This window comes from Mus pahari, chromosome 11, assembly GCF_900095145.1.
Source record: "Mus pahari chromosome 11, PAHARI_EIJ_v1.1, whole genome shotgun sequence".
NCBI classification, from domain to species: Eukaryota; Metazoa; Chordata; class Mammalia; order Rodentia; family Muridae; genus Mus; species Mus pahari.
The window spans coordinates 73025284-73042193 of NC_034600.1; the positions used below are offsets into that span (position 1 = coordinate 73025284).

A 16910-nucleotide genomic window follows, 5' to 3' on the forward strand; every position below is an offset into this window, starting at 1 on the left:
TCTTCTTCTTCTTCTTCTTCTTCTTCTTCTTCTTCTTCTTCTTCTTCTTCTTCTTCTTCTTCTTCTTCTTCTTCTTCTTCTTCTTAATTAAAGTATGGTTGCCAGAGAGTGAAGTCTTCCATATATGTTTCTTTGATTAAATATACAGTGACCCCAGTTTTTCAGTGATACTCAAAGGCTTTGCCTTGATCACAGATTGTGATTTACACTCAGTTGAGTGTTTGCTGTGCCTTGCTTATTGATCCTACTTAGTGAAAGCCTCTTCAATAGCAAGGCTGATGTATATATACATAATAGATATTTTAATACACAGAGATTAGGTTGATATTTATTAAAGTTGAAAAGTTTGAGCATGGGAGGTGACTCAGTGGATATGCTGTATAAGCATCAGTGATACAGGGAAAATCCACATCTTTTCCTGAGAATCTTAGTCTCACTAATGAAAAAGCAAAAACAAAACCAAAAAAACAAAAACAAAAACAAAACCTAAGAGTAGACTCAAGTGGAAGCTCAAAGGCAATTTTTTAGATACTTAATGAAAACACAAGCCCCGGACAGGCAAGCTGAATGCCTCAGCAACTGCCCAGAAGAGGAGAGCACAGGAGAAAAGGTAGAAACACATTCTGCTTAAGCTGTCATGGAGGTCAAAGCCAAAGACACTGGGGAAGCCCAGACTGTTACATGGAAAGTGTGCTTAGAAAAGAGATAGAAAGGACTGGAGGGGGCGGGGCAGCATTTTGAATGTAAATCATATAATAATTAACTAACAAAAAAGGCTCAAACAAAAGAGAAAAGCAATGAGATAGAAAGAAGAAAAGAAAAGCAGGCCGGCTTGTGGAGCTGCTTGGCTGTGGCTCAGCGCAGGACCGTGTGCGCTAGGGCTGGGAATTCTGGGGAGGAGAAGCACATCATCTCACTGAACACCCTATTATTCCTCCCCTCCCTTACCATGGCTTAAGATAGACACACCTCTGATTAGACCGAGGGATTGCTCATGCCACCAAGAGTTGCCCTACTTATCTACACTCTGGCCAATACCAAGGGATACTTATTATTATTTATGCTATGATAACAGAAAACATCAGTAAGGTTACCCTTTCATTTATGTAGCTATTTGCCTTTTGGTCCCTTCTAAAATAAAAATAAATAAGGTGAGATGAATTCTAAGGATTTACATTTTTATTTTACTGACACTTCTGGAAAATTAAATAAGACAGAGCAGTAAACATCCCTCAGGATAACTCCCTGGCACGCAGTCTTCAGTGCCCAGCCACCAGGCAGCTTCGGGGAGCATGTCAGGTGTCAAGTACTTTAGGATTTAAAGCATGTTTTCAATATATGTTTTTACCAAGAGATTTGGTTCATTCAAGTGCGTTCATTGCACAGTGAATATAAAGAAGTTTGAAGATAATGGCAAATTCCTGGAAGCCATCCCGTAATGCCAACGAGAGCGTTTGAATTATATGTGCCACACAATAAATGTTTTGACTATTCTGCCTAATAACTGTAAGATTTTCCCAAGAGGGTCTGAAGGTGTAGCTCAATGGTAGGACAATTGTCTATTATAGGCGAGGCCCTAACTTCTTGCCTAACATTGCAAAAATAAGTAAGTAACTTTATTTCATCGGTATAAATTCTTCCTGTTTCCAGTGTCCCGATTTAAGCTTATTAGGTTATTGAAATTTTAGCTGTTCCTTACAGTCCCCGATGAACTTATTTGGGAAACACAAGTCACAGATATTTTAATTTACTACCTTTTACTACTTAGTAAGTGTTATTGTCAAGCAATTTGGTGAATGGTCCCTGTTTGCTTCCACTGAGAACTTAATTCACTGATTAGGATCTAGTGATAAATGGCTACTATTCTTTATGTCAGTCTCTAGCTCACTGGATTCTTTTTCTTTCTCTCTTATTTCTGCCAGTCCTATTTCTATCTTTGACTCTTATGCACATATGCTATTTCTTATAAGATATTCAAAATGCTTGTCATAATTTTAAATATACATTATATATAATCCTTAAACCATGTATGGAGTGTTTTAGATTTTTTTCCCTCACCCATTTCCATGATGGATAGACAGTGTTAACACAGTGTACTTTGGCCATAGATTTGATCTTACTTTATGGCCTATTCTTTTTCTTTGTTTGAGACTTTATAGTATAGAATAGCTCAGATGTAGACCTGACTGATCCTGAACTCAAGAGATCTGCCTATCTCTGTCTCCTCAGCTCTGGGATTCAAGATGTTTGTCATCACGCTCAGAACTGGGTTGTTTTTACAGTGGACAGTGTGTCTTATAGTTAATTCACTGTTAGACCTTGTGAACAAGATAAAAGTCTCTACTAGGAGATTTGTAGTCAAACGTCTCTAAAGGATGCTGTAAATTAGGCCTGATCACAAATAGCCAGTCACTGCTTTTAAGACTAAGATGACTAGCGTTTATAAAACAAAACAAAACAAAAATTAAAAAAAGACCTAAAAAACTAAAAAACAAAAACAGAAACCAACAACAAAAAAACAAAAAATGAGAACCAAAAAACATAAATGACGACAACTCAAATGTAGTGATGAGCATTTTTGCATGAGAAATGACCTATTCGAAAGGAATTAAAGGACTGACCCAGTTCCGAGTTAGCTAAAGACTAAGTGAGTCTGAGTGGCACGTGGGCACTGATGGCTCCATTGTTTGTATCATTTTGTGCTTATGTAACCCACAAACCTGGCTGGCTGCCTGCCATTGATCTCTGCTGCTACACAGAAAAGACTTCTCTCCAACTTACAGAAAACAAGGAGTGGTGCCAAATCTAAAGTTTTTAAGGCATTATATATGAAAGGGACAATAAAACTGCCCCAAAGTACCGAGAGATCGTTCTCCAGGGGCAACAAAGATTGTGTGCGGGCCTAGGAACCACAGTCAGGTAACTTTGAACATGGCATTGGCGCGCCTGTTTCACACAGTGTTGCGTTTATTCTTCCTAGTGTCGGAACACTTTCTCTCATCCTATACCATTGACTGCACGGCGGAGATCAAGAAGGAACTGGTCCAGTGCATGGGCTCCTTTCAGGATGGGGTAGCTGAGAAATGCGCTGATTACTTCCAGAGGTTCCGGCGCTCTACCCATGTGACGCCCAAATCATACCTCTCCTTTATTCAGGGCTATAAATTCATATATGAAGAAAAGCATGCGGAAGTGCAGAGCCTGGCCAGCAGGTGAGTGTCAAGGGCAAAGAAAAGTCACCTTGAAGCACTGGCTCTCATCCCAGAGCCAAATTGTTGGTTGGATAGACTTTGAAATGACCAGAAACATCGATGGCTGTCACAAATTGGGTTCTCAAGTTAGGATAGTGTGGGGTCAACACTCCTGATATCTAAAGGACAGTACATCAGTTTAAACACATTTCCCAAATGTGACACCAAAATCACATCAATTCAAATCATCAATAACCTCAGTGTACCAAAAATTTGTCAGTCTTGCATAAACCAAAGAAATCAAAGCACTTCTCCTTGGAGTAGTTGGGTCAAAAGTGAATCCAGGCTTGTATTCTCAACTTCTTTCCCTGTGTATCCATTGTCTCTCTTGTTTATAATCTATCTGTTGTATGAGTTTGAATCTACACTAGCCTGATTGCTATCTTTTCCTATCTTGTCTTTCTCTGTGTCCATATCTGTCCCTAACAAAGGGCTTTTACTCTTTATTTATTGAACGGCACAGAGAGAATTAAATGAGGGAAAGAACAAGAGATCCTTTATAGAAATCTTTAACAGGACTTTACAAGGTATTAAATCACTGAATACAACTGACTACAATTGACCCAGACAGCAAACAAACCCTATCACATAATATCTGTATGCTATTTGCAGCATTTATGGTGAATATCATTTAGTATTGCCTTCAAAACAATATCTGCTTTCAGCATTTGTTACCATAACATAGATATACAGGTGCATTTCTCTTTGGATCAGGGCCATGGAAAAGTACACTTTCATTGAAGGAGCCAGAGAGGTCAAGGACACCACAAAAAAACCTACAGAATCAGCTAACCTGGGCCCATAGGTGCTCACAGAGACTGAACTGCCAACCAGAGAGCATGCATTGGGTGGACCTAGGTCCTCTGCACATATGTAACAGCTGCGCAGCTGGGTCTTCATGTGGGAATCCTAACAGGGGAGCAGGGGCTTCTCTGACTACATTGCCTACCTTTCTCCTACCTGGGCTGCCTTGTCTAGCCTCAATAGAAGATGCACCCAATTTTACTGCAACCTGCTATGGCAAGGCTGGCTGATGTATATGGGAGGCCTCCCCTTTTCTGAGGAGAAGGGGAGGAGAGGTGGATGGAGGAAAGAGGGAGGAGAGGAGGGAGGGTAAACTAAATAAATAACATAATAAAAAAATGATTAAAGCTACTCACTAGCTTAGGCTGTAAACATTGATTAAATGCAAAATCCAAGGCAAGTAGGGTTATTTGTTAGATTTTTCTCTTAAAGGTGGGTTAAACAAACAGGCTGACTACACATAGGGTCAGTCTTAAGTGACCCCATGGTCCATTATTTTAGGTCTATGCAGGTAATTAGATCACATCTGTTCTAGTTCAAATTTTGTTTTGTTTCTTGAGTTCACGTCTTTCTTCTTTTAATTTCATTGGACTATTTTGAAAAACAAAACAAAAACAAAAACAAAAAACCACAAGTTATTTTCCTTCAACCTACATGGAGCTCTGGCTATGCTGAGCGTGTTGGTGTTAGGCTGTGGGCAGTGTGCTCTAGATTTGGCAGTTCCTCATGCTGTGCTCATGTCAACGTGTGTCCACTCCCTATATATGGTTAACAAAGAATATGCACCTGTCACTTGGAACTAATTCTTGATGGCCCTCCCAGGAGAGGCTCTCTCAGGTTTGATTTTTATCTCTTCTCATTCCTTCAGTATGACCTTGCTGCACTTCCTAGCGAAATGACACTGAAAACAAGGGCATTTGCCACAATTTATTATTATTATTATTATTATTATTATTATTATTATTATTATTATTATTTTAACATTTCTTGCCTGGATTTTTCAACTCCAGAATGAATACTGGATTGGAAAAGCTCAAAGAAGCGTCAGAATCGGTGGCTGCCCTGAGCAAAGAACTGGCAGGAAAAGAGAAGGAGCTACAGGTGGCCAATGAGAAAGCAGACACGGTAGGTGGAAGGCCGCTGACTCGAAGATCTCCATCTCTGTTATAGTAAACTACCTATTGTTCTGTATGAAAACCGTGTAAAGTGGACAAAATCGGCACCCCAAGGCGAGAAACGTGTGCTGCCTCCACAGCACGATGGGATATACTTTTTCTTTCTATTCATCAGGTCTTAAAGGAAGTAACAATGAAAGCACAGGCTGCCGAGAAGGTCAGGGCTGAAGTGCAGAAGGTGAAGGACAAAGCACAGGCCATTGTAGACAGCATCGCCAAGGACAAAGCCATCGCAGAAGAGAAACTAGAGGCAGCCAAGCCAGCCCTAGAAGAGGCAGAGGCCGCACTCCAGGTGAACACTCGGGAGGTGGCAGGTGCTCCCAGGGAAGCGATGTGGACCAGACGAGAGCTCTAGCCTCTGGTGTAGCTGTGTCTGCAGAGACGATCAGCCCTATAGATCTCACACAGACAGATGAACATCATGTGCTCATTGTTTTAAGGAATAATGAGCCCTGTCACAGAATAGCAGCCGAGAGTCTTGGGTTGTTACTTCAACCTTTTCGCTAATAGTCTGTGTGTCAGCGGGAGAGTTGAATGAAGTTTCCAAGATGTTTCTGGACTCACTGAGGATTTGAACCGGACCGTCTATGAGACGATGCTTCCTCTGAGTCTGTTCTGAATCATCTAAAATGAAGACTGCTGATTTAGTGCAGCCCCTTAATGACAGAGGTGGAGTGACTTCCGACATGGCCAGGGCAACCGTGTGGCCATAACAGCACTGATAACCTCACACAGGAAGTGGTTTTTCTTTTCTTTTCTTTCTTTCTTCCTTCCTTCCTTCCTTCCTTCCTTCCTTCCTTCCTTCCTTCCTTCCTTTCTTTCTTTCTTTCTTTCTTTCTTTCTTTCTTTCTTTCTTTCTTTCTTTCTTTCTTTCTTTCTTTCTTATGTTCTGTGAGATAGACCATGACTTATACGGTAGGTCAGTGTTGAGGGATTGATGCAGGATTCTCTTTTAAAGATTACCTTTAATTCATTCCTATTCATCTATTCCCTTAGGCTATTGATCCTTGGCTTAGAAATGGATGAAAATAAAAACAATTACGCTGTGTATCCACTGCTAATGCAGGATATTTGACCTCATTTGGGCATCAAAGCTTGGTAGTGAGGTTATGTTCTCTTACCTCTTCCTTCACATGATGCCTGAGAAATTTCCAAGTCTCCTTGATCCAAGTGTTTAGGTTTTTTTTTTTTCCTTTAGGCATTTCTGATCTAATAGGATATACCACTCAGTGGTAGAGTTCTTGCTCGGCATATGTGAGGCTTTGGGTTTAGTTCCCAGGATCACAACCAACAATACCAAAACAATAATGAAAGTTACATGTATTTCCTGTGTATTGAGACAATGAATATATTGCCTTCTCCTTTTCCCTGACTTTCTATACTGTACTTGCATTTGATATGCCTGAGCTATCATCCGCTGTTCTTCATGCTCTTCTGGGTTTTTAGCCCCTGAGATCTGTGGACATATACTCCTTCCTCCCTCAGAATTTTGTCATGTTGACTATACTGAGATAAGGGAACTGAGCAACAACTTTTAAAACCGTGTTGTATCCAGGGTACCTATAATCACAGAACTGTAGTGTAAGTCTTCTCTGGTATTGCTTTTAAAAAGAAGACCATCATTTCCCTAAGAGTTAAGTGTTGACATTGTCTGTTCATATTGTAGGATGTTTCTAGTATTTCTCTAAATTGCAGTTCTCTACAGCTAAAATATTCTGCATCTTGTAACCACTGGTGAAGACGTATGTGGGAGCAGAGGTAAGGTGATGAAGTGTTTGTAAGCTTCATGTTAGTATAACAAAATACTGGAGATAATTCCTGTATGAAGAGACCAGGCCTGTTTTAACTTACACATTTAGTGCTTGAGTCTGGTATGAGGCAGCATAATATGGCCATGGCAGAAAACTGCTCGCTTTAGAACAGCAAAAGAAGAGAGGATGAAATGAAGTCCCAGTATCCCCTTCAAAAGGGCAGGACTCAATAGTGGTTTTCATCTATGTTCTACTTCCAGAAAGGCTCCCTCACATCCTAGCAGTATTGCCCTAGGGACCAATCTTGGATTTTTGAAGGACAATTATTTTGAGATCTTGAAAAGTGGTACTATGAGTCTATTCTAAGAGAACTCTAGATGCAACTAGACACAAACATTGCATCATCAGGTTATGCCAATCTGAGAAGAGCCCATAACAAAGAATATGTCTCAGCAGGCTGAAGAGATAGCTCAGTGGTTTAGAGAACGGCATGTTGGATCACCTAGTTCAAGTCCCAGGACCCACACATTGGCTCAGAACTATCTGTAATCTCAGTTCTGGGGAGCTAACTCCCTCTTCTGACCTCTGTGGGAACTAGGTATGCAAACAGTTCACATACATTCAGGAAGCATCCATACACATAAAATAAATAGATAAATCATTAAAAGAAGAATATGTCCCTTCCTACCTGAATGTTTAACCAGACTTTAACAGATGGAAGCAAAAATAGAGTGTGTTCAAATGGTAAGTAACTGTTATCTTGCCATGGCGTTTAAGGCCTTACACATACCCATGTTACTGCAGATGCAGAGAATGGAATCCAATAGTTACCAGAAACACTTTGGGCTCTAGATACAGTATCAACACTAACTCCCTTACTCATGTGCCTGATATAAGCACACAACTGTCAGCCTACATAACTGACACATTTTTGTGTAAGTGTAACTTTATCCTAGTTTCCCACTGGCTGTCGCTTTTTTTACCTCTGTCCTCAGAAGTCACACATCTCAAATAAGGGCCTGACATTTCCAGTTAGTCACCTCCAATTACCTTCTCTAGCTGTCTAGCTTTCAGAAATGCTGGTAGATTGAGACACAGCTCTTTACAGCCAATTACTCAATTGAGTGTGAGTGTGCACTCCATCTCTGAGAACGTTCATCCGCTGACAGGGGATGTAGATAAGAAGGCTTTAAGACACGAACGCACAGGGTCATGCGCTCTTTGTCCTGGAAGCAAGCCTGCATTAGACTCATCTTTCTCCAATACTGATTTCATAAAAAGTTCAGCCAAGAAAATGCTACCAACTAAAGGAGGCTGATTACTAAGTAATTTGCTGCATAAGAATATCTGTGCTAGAATTGGAATAGAGCCTTCGTGAGAGCCCTGTGAAATTCGAATTGTCCAACTCTCTTCATTTAAAGGTCAGTTCCCAGCTAAGAAACCTCTAATTATCCAATCTGTCAGCCCCAAGGCTACCCTCTGGTGTCAGTCCACTGTGACAGTCTCAGTTGCTTTAGAAGAGGCAGATTCTTGACCCACATAGCTAATGAGCAAAAGGGCCCTGTGAATATAGTATTTTTCCTCATTTCAAACCCTGGTAACTACTTAAGTGCTGAGTATTTTGTTTTAGACTACTTTTTTTTTTTAAAGAAACACAAAGAAGTCTGTACAGTTTTAGGGATGTCACAGTTCCATATCTGCTCACCAACATTTCTCTCCTCTTGCTGCTCCTTAAAATTGTAAAAATACGGCCTCTATGCTCACCTAACATCACATGAGTACACACGTATAAAGGAAGCTAGGATCTGTGTGCAAGAGAGAACATACACTGTATGTCTTTCTGAAGTGGAGGTATCTCACTAAATATAAAAGTTTCCAGTCCCATATATTATAAAATGAGGTTCTAAGGGAGGAAAGTAGAGAGGGTATTGGTATAAATGTGACATGAAAATGGGAGACCACTGGGAGTACAAGTTTTCAAAAAGGGGGACAGGAAAAATAGGAGGAGGATGCTAGGAATGACAAGGGTCAGCCAAAGCTAAGTATGTGTGAAAACGCCATTAAGGAATCTGTGACAAGGTTTCTGAAGAGGACGGCTTAGCAGTTCAAAGCATGTACTGTTCTTGCAGAAGATTCAAGTTCGCTCTCTAGCACACTGTTGGGTGGATCAGAACTGCATGTAACTCCAGCCCTAGACAGGTCTGATGTTCTAACCTTCATAGACACCTGTACTCACCTGCACACACCACTCCTGTACATAATGAAAAATAAAATATCTTAAAAAATAAACATAAGCCGGGTAGCGGTGGTGCACGTCTTTAGTCCCAGGACTTGGGAGGTGGATTTCTGAGTTCGAGGCCAGCCTGGTCTTCAGAGTGAGTTCCAGGACAGCCAGGGCTATACAGAGAAACCCTGTTGCAGAAAACAAACAAACAAACAAACAAACAAAACAAAACAAAACAAAACAACAAAAAACAAAACAACCACCCCAAAAGCCCCTAAAACATAAAACTTGCAGGTTTGTAAGTTAATTAAAAAAAATAAAAATGGAAAGAGAATTATAAAGAATTTTGACTTTGTAGGGCATTCATTTCTTCGGCCTTAAATATGGCAACAAACCTTATGACTATTAATTTGAACGTGCTGTCCGTTCTCTGTGAAAGCACCAGTGTTCAGACACAGAAGTTTGTTTGTCTGCATTTCCTTATCTGAGCACCATGCTCCATCCCACAGACCATCAAGCCCTCTGACATCGCCACAGTGCGCACCCTGGGCCGACCCCCTCACCTCATCATGCGAATCATGGACTGTGTGCTGCTGCTGTTTCAGAGGAGGGTCAATGCGGTGAAAATTGACCTGGACAAAGGCTGCACCATGCCTTCCTGGCAGGAATCTTTGAAATTGATGACGGCAGGAAACTTTCTCCAGAACCTACAGGTTGGTCTTTCAACAGAAATGGTCTAAGAGGGGACCCAGTTGTCTGTCGTAGCTGAGCCTTTTAATAGAGTTCATTTCTAAAAATAATTAATTCTATATTTGTAGTTTGGAAATGCACTTGAGTGCTCTTTTGTAGTAGAGCGCTCTCTTCCCGACATGAGTGTTAGACCTTTTCTGGCCACTTTTAGCTAAGTTGCCAGGCAAACTCCAATAAAAGTTGGCAAAGTCGTTCTTATGAGACTACATAGATGGATGAATTATCCACATATAAAAACAGATGAGGTTATCCTCAGCACCTTCAGGACTCCCCGTGGATGCAGGAATGTGAGGATGCTCAGGTTCCTTATGTAAAGACACACAGGCTTTGCGTATATCCTAGCATGTCCTCCTGTAGGCTGTAAATGACTGCTTGATTATTTACAATCCCAACATCGTGTAAATGCTGCCTGGTCACTGGCCATTTTGTTCTCGTTCGATGACCTCACTATGTATCCTACTGGAGCCCATGAATCATCAGCCTCATAATCTCCAGGGTTGGGATCACAAGCACGTGCCACCATGCCCAGTTTGTTACACTATATTGTTCAGGGGACAGCGCTGAGAGAACGTTCTGTATGTTTTCAGCACAGATATGGTATTTCTCATGAATATGCTTGGTTTGCTTTGGGGGTTTATAGATACCCGTAATCCACTGCCTGTGCTCATGTTTATAATTTGGTGTTGGCAGTAGTACTATTGGAGGAGTAATTCATAAATTTGTAACTTTGTTGTATATGTAATATTCAAATTTTAAGAGTCCTACTTAATGAATACATAAACACATATTAATCATCACCCAAAGCAGAAAAATATATAGTATCTTCCAAGCTTAAAGCAAGCCAGTTACCTCTCATAAAGTAAACACTATCCTCTTCTCTCGTACATCATTATTGCTTGTTTGGAAATTTTCCCATATAAAATCCCATAGTATGAGGCCTTTCTTTGACCCTCACTCACTGTATAGATGAGATTTATTCTCACTGTGGCAAAAGTGACTTTGCATTCATTTTCAGTTATAGCTTTCTAGTATATGATTGGGCGGTGCTGTGGTAAGTACATAATAGTTGTTGAGATAATAAAAAGACAAAGGGTATAGGACTATGTTCTGTGGGGGTGTGGTGAAGGATGGGGGAAGGGGATACCTTGGCGGGCCCATGCTAAGGCATCCCTTCCCCCTGAAGGACCAGCTACACATGACTGTATAGTATAGAATAGAGTTTATTCAGGGCACGGGGAGGGGAGTTAGGAGAGTGGTAGAGGCAGAGAGAAAGGCAGAGAGTAGAGAGTAGAGAAGTAAAGGCTGGCCATGACCATGAGAGGGGGGAAGGGAATGGGGAGAGAGGCAAGAATAAGAGAGAGAGAGAGAGAGAGAGAGAGAGAGAGAGAGAGAGAGAGAGAGAGAGAGAGGAGGGGGGCAAGCAGCCTCTTTTATAGTGGACTAGGCCTACCTGGCTGTTACCAGGCAACTATGGGGAGGAGCATATCTGGCTGTTGCCAGGTAACTGTGGGGGTGAAGTCCAGACCGAATACCAACAATAATTAGGCTTTATTTTGAAGAAGAAAGTAAGACAAAAGAAGAAGAGAACAAAGACATTGGTTTTCAGTGTTTTCCCAGTACAGTTACTCCAGAAATACCAGTTTCAAATTCCAAAAATGATGCTAGGGACGCAGGTCTGGAAAAGGCAGGCAGCACGGCGTCCTGTAGAATTACACCACACAGGTGCAGCTGGCGCCAGTGAACTACAAAGTGTAGGTGATGGGAAGCCTAGGAAAGGCAGGAGAAACTGAGCTTTAACCAGAGGTTGCCTTTATTCTAAATACAAATATTTAAATCACCAGTGAATGTAACCAGCCTTAAACAGACTTAACAGCTAGCATTTAGAGTTTTCTGAAAGGTTTATAGTCATTTCCACGAGATCCTCTGACCCCAGTGTGACCCACGTGATCGCTTTCATTTGTCTACTGGACCATTGAAGGAGTTTTTGGGTTGTCACTAAGTTTTGGCTATTACAAATGAATCTGGTGTCTGTGCTGACACACAGAACCTTTAGAGCGGCACACATGCATTTCTGTTGGCCATATTCATAGGAGCTGGATTTCTCAGACATGGATTGTAGACATTTTCTCAGTTTTTTGTAGAGCGTAGGAAAGAGGTTTTTTTGTTTGTTTGTTTTTTTTTTTTTTAAGTCGTGTCACACACATACTCAGCAGCAAGACTTATTGTGTGCACACCCCCACAGCCCAACTGTTTTCTGCTTTTCAATGTCCTTGTGTGAGATAGAAGCAGTTTCCTTTGTTATGGGCTTAATTTGCATTTCGGTGACAGCTAATGGCGCTGAAAATCTTTGGTTGGGTTTGTAAACCTTTCAGAAATTTTTATGTTAAGTGCTTATTTGCCCCCCCTCTCTCTTTCTGTAATTATTTCTTTTATTTTTTGAACTTATAATTACATCATCTTTCTGTTCTCTTCTTTCTTCCTTTGATCGCCTCTCATGTACCCCTCCTTGTTCTCTTTAAAATTCATGGACTTTATTTTCATCAATTGTTATATGTGCATATACTCATATATTTGTACTACTAAATATGTAAATACAACCTGCTCAGTTTGTATACTGTCACTGCTATATGTGTTTTCAAGGTGGACCATTAGGTACTGGCTAACAAATTGGTTTGCCTTTCCCTGGGAAACTTCTTCCAGTCACAGCATTCCTTAGCTCCTGTAGTTCTTTGTGTAGGGCTAGGGCCTTATGGAGTTTCCCTGCCCACTTTGGTGTTTTTATTGGTGCCTTGTTCAGCTTACCTTTGGGCAAGTCACATGGGTCATGAAACTTTGTCAGTGTAGTTTCTGGCATCCCAAGGAGACATAATCTCACTGGGAACTCTCTGACTCTCTGACTCCCAGAATATTTTTGCCTCCTTCTGCTAAAACTAGTTTTAAAGATTTAATTATTTATTTTCATTTTAGGTATATGAGTGTTTGCTTGCATGAGTGTGTCTGGTGCCTACAGATGCTGCAAAAGCAAGTCAGGATCCCTGGACCTGGACCTGCCAGTGGCCGAGCCACCTTGTGGGTGTGAGGAACATGGGTCCTTTGCACGAGCCACGTGCACTCTTTAGCACTGAGCCATCTCTCCAGCCCATTGTTAAACTTTATCTGTTGGATTTCAAATACTTTACGAATGCTACAGATATCTTCAGCCACTTCCTGGCTTGTTCACTTTATTGCTGCTGTCTTTTGCTAAGCTGGGATTCTTAATTTTAATGTAGGACTCTTTATTGATATTCTCCTTAATAGCATTTTCTGTGTTCCATTTAGATCTTGGCTCTCTCTGAGACAGAATAAATCCTCTTACGTTTTCCTTCCAGAAGTTTTAGTGTCTTATCTTCCAGATTTAGATCTTGAGACAACTAACTGGAAATACCCACTCTGTGCCTGTTCTTCAAGCTACACTTTCAGCATCACCTTTCCTTCAGTTTTCAATTCGGCATCCTTCATGTGCCAGCTGAAGCTAAGGCATCATAAAGTGCCTTCTCTCTGCCTCAGATACGAGTTGCCTATGAAATCAGTAGGTGGTTGACTTGCCCAGGCAACTAGGAGACGAGGTGACAGTGCCGTTGGACTTTGAATACATTCCTTGTGAATGACTCCACATCTCCCTTGAGCATTTGATGGACGTTCACTGCTTATGAGAACTCCACTATTTTCTAAGTCTCATGAAAGAAACTCGTGTCAAGCAAGGTCTGAATGAAAGGGTGTTCGACTCTGCTATCCACGGTCTGTGAAGGTTTATTCCATGTAATTACCAGTTTCTAGATTTATTTATACCTGGAAAATAATCACCCTTTTAGAAGAGAAAACATTATTTTTTTTTAAACATTCAATTTAATCGTGGCTGGACTTTTCTTCCTGGTGCAGGAAGGCATTATAAATCCATTTCTGCTGTGTCTTAAAATTACATTTCTCCAGGAGATAATAATTCTCTCATATTTGTGAAAGCTCTATGATTAAAAATTAATTCATCATTCTCAAGGTGCAGTGTCCAAGTTATTGCTCTCGCATTTCATGTGAGTTTAATAGAACTTCTGTCTGAAGCTATTAAGCATTTAGTTGCTGATAAATGCTAAATCTATATGTCCTTAGCCTGAATATAGCTGTGTGTGTTTTTGTTTTTTTCACTGTTGATATTATGGGTTTATAATTCACCTATTTAGGATTAATGGAAAGAAGTTTTTTTTACTGTGTTTGAAATTCTAATTACTGTAATAGTGTTCATCATCTAAATATGATCCCAGTGTATTTAACCAGGGTGGGGTGTCTGCAGCAGGGACAGAGCACATGCTGGTAGACTTCTTTTGCAATCATTCCGCACTGTGCTTCCAGCTTTAAGACTTTAAGACCCACTATCCCGAGACACTGACAAACCAACAAAAACAAAGCAAGCAAACAAACAAACAAATCACAAACCATTTGTCTAGCTTCGGATGCTTCCTGGTTTCTTTTACATTGAAAGCAGAATGTGAGTTTAGATATACCTCATAAAGTAAGTATTTTTGACATGATTTCACGTTTTTCCTTCTACAGCAGTTCCCCAAAGACATGATCAATGAAGAAGTGATAGAATTTCTGAACCCGTACTTTGAAATGTCCGACTACAACATCGAGACGGCCAAGCGTGTCTGTGGGAATGTAGCCGGTCTTTGTTCCTGGACCAAAGCTATGGCTTCCTTTTTTTCTATAAACAAGGAGGTGCTCCCTCTGAAGGTAGGCCTCCTAGAGTGAGCCCTGTGACCTGTGGCGGGGAGAACTGCAGGGTCAACTGGTCGGTCTTCTTACAGCTCAGGCCCTTTGGCAGTCAGTGCATTTGTCCTTGAATCCATAAGAGAGTGAGGTTCTGAATGATGGAGACTAACATGTTTCTTTCATCTTTAAAACATGGCTCCGAAATTTCAGGAGCTTTTAAGCATGATTTTATTCTTTGTGAAGACACTGAGTCTATTGTGAGTTGCTTAAACATAAGACAAGAAAATTAGGGCACAGAATATTCTCCAACAATGTTCAAGATCTTAAGCAAAGGAATCCTATGAATGAGACAGGGTGAAAACATAGATACCAGTGCCAGAAATTCTGGTCTTTGAAGAAGAGCTTTCTCTTTCCCTTTATTGCACCTCAGGCAAGAATGTCAGCTATTTGTAATTAAATGTGGTTTTGAGCCTAACCCTACATTTCCCCCAAGTAGCTGAATTTATGAGTGTTATTTCCATATTTGCCATCACTATTAAAAAGACACCCACTTTTTGGCAAACAGAGAGATGAACACATTTAAAAAACACAAGCCCTATAGTACTCATGTCTCAATGATCGTAGTTTGTGGCTTGATTTTGTTTTTGTACATTTGATCTTTCCCAGCCATAAACCAAGATTTACTTACTTATAATTGCTAGCTACCCAATAAACTTAGTAAGTATGATAAAAAAATCAAGAGTATCAAAGGGAGAATACAGGGTTTAGAGGGTGAGTCTCAGGTTTCCAGAACTATGGAAAGCTTCAAAGACTTGTCCTGAGCCAGAGAATTTCAGAGAAGACAGTTGATAGCATGCTTGCTGATACTATGGAAAGTGACCACTGGAGATTCCAGCAAGCTCAAGATTGGTCACGAGAAATGCATGGCAATTTATTTTATATTTCCCCAGCAAACATAATAATGTATACTTTTTGTTTTATTGTATTTTCTTAAGTATAGGGAACTGAAATCATTAAACAGAGACTCGCCAAAGCAGAACAATGAAAATTTTTCTCCGGGGTTTATATTTCAGCTTCCACTGAAGGTCAAGTCTAACCTGTCATCTACAATGTTGGCTTATAATTTTTATTTTTAAAAAATAAATCTTTAGAAGCTTTTATTTTGCATTTTGGTCTCTGTAGCCTAAAATAGTTCTTAGGTATTTTGCTTACAACTGTATAGAAAATAAATTTGCAGATTGTTATTCTAATGCTTTATAATTTCATGGTTATAAGCATGGATAAACATTGACATTAATTATGGGTTTGGGTTCATGAAGTTTGAGGTGATCGCAGAGTCAGAGTAAAGCACATCTGTAAGTGTGTGCCCTAATGGAACTCCCGCCATCTAAGGCGTGGGTGCCTGGGGACTCCCTGCTTCTTCCTCACCCTGTGTCCCCTGCAGGCCAACTTGATAGTGCAAGAGAATCGTCACATCCTGGCCATGCAGGACCTGCAGAAAGCCCAGGCTGAGCTGGATGCCAAGCAGGCAGAGCTTGACTTGGTGCAGGCAGAGTACGAACAGGCCATGACGGAGAAGCAGGTAGGTGTGGAAGGGAGGCTCACACATTCCGTCCTCGAGAGCTCTCAGCCCTATCTTCAGAGAGTCTTATCTCTCTCTGAAGGGTTGGTTTTCCACAAGAGTTCACTGAGTTTTATAATGCACACACAGCACATGATCCTCTGCTGAGGCCTTGACCTTGTTTTTAACTAACACCCAAAGCTATTGATAAGTAAGGCTCAGCGTGGTCCACCCAGGAGGAAACTGGTTCTAGGGATAATGGTTCAAGTCTCTCTATGCCTGAGCAGAATGAGGACCCCTGTGTGTCTGAAGTCATCCCTTCCCACACCATTACATTTAATCTTTCAAACAGTTTTTATAAGTAGGTGGGGCAGATCATTTTATTTTTCACAAAACAACCAAAGCACGAACGCCAACGGAGAGTTCTGGCTTTAAGCTGATCAGTCACAGCCTGGGCAGGACTTGGATATTTTGATGTTGACTTAAGGTCTCCCTGTTACATGGATGTGACAGTAGGTGTATACTCTATGCACAGTGATTGTCTACAAGCTTTTTATCTCTCTCTCTCTCTCTCTCTCTCTCTCTCTCTCTCTCTCTCTCTCTCTCTCTCAACACTTACTTACAATAAAAAGAAACTCACATTGCCTTTCA

General features: G+C 40.8%; 1 protein-coding gene across 1 annotated transcript in view; it reads left to right on the forward strand.

Moving 5' to 3' along the window:
• Dnah5 (dynein axonemal heavy chain 5) overlaps nt 1-16910 on the forward strand; it is a 235205-nt gene that overhangs the window by 164612 nt on the left and 53683 nt on the right. Inside the window, exons 56-61 of the mRNA XM_021208310.1 lie at nt 2981-3212; nt 5066-5180; nt 5346-5522; nt 9715-9918; nt 14540-14719; nt 16143-16280. Of these exons, the coding sequence (XP_021063969.1) occupies nt 2981-3212; nt 5066-5180; nt 5346-5522; nt 9715-9918; nt 14540-14719; nt 16143-16280 (1046 nt within the window). The remainder of the gene's footprint in view (nt 1-2980; nt 3213-5065; nt 5181-5345; nt 5523-9714; nt 9919-14539; nt 14720-16142; nt 16281-16910) is intronic.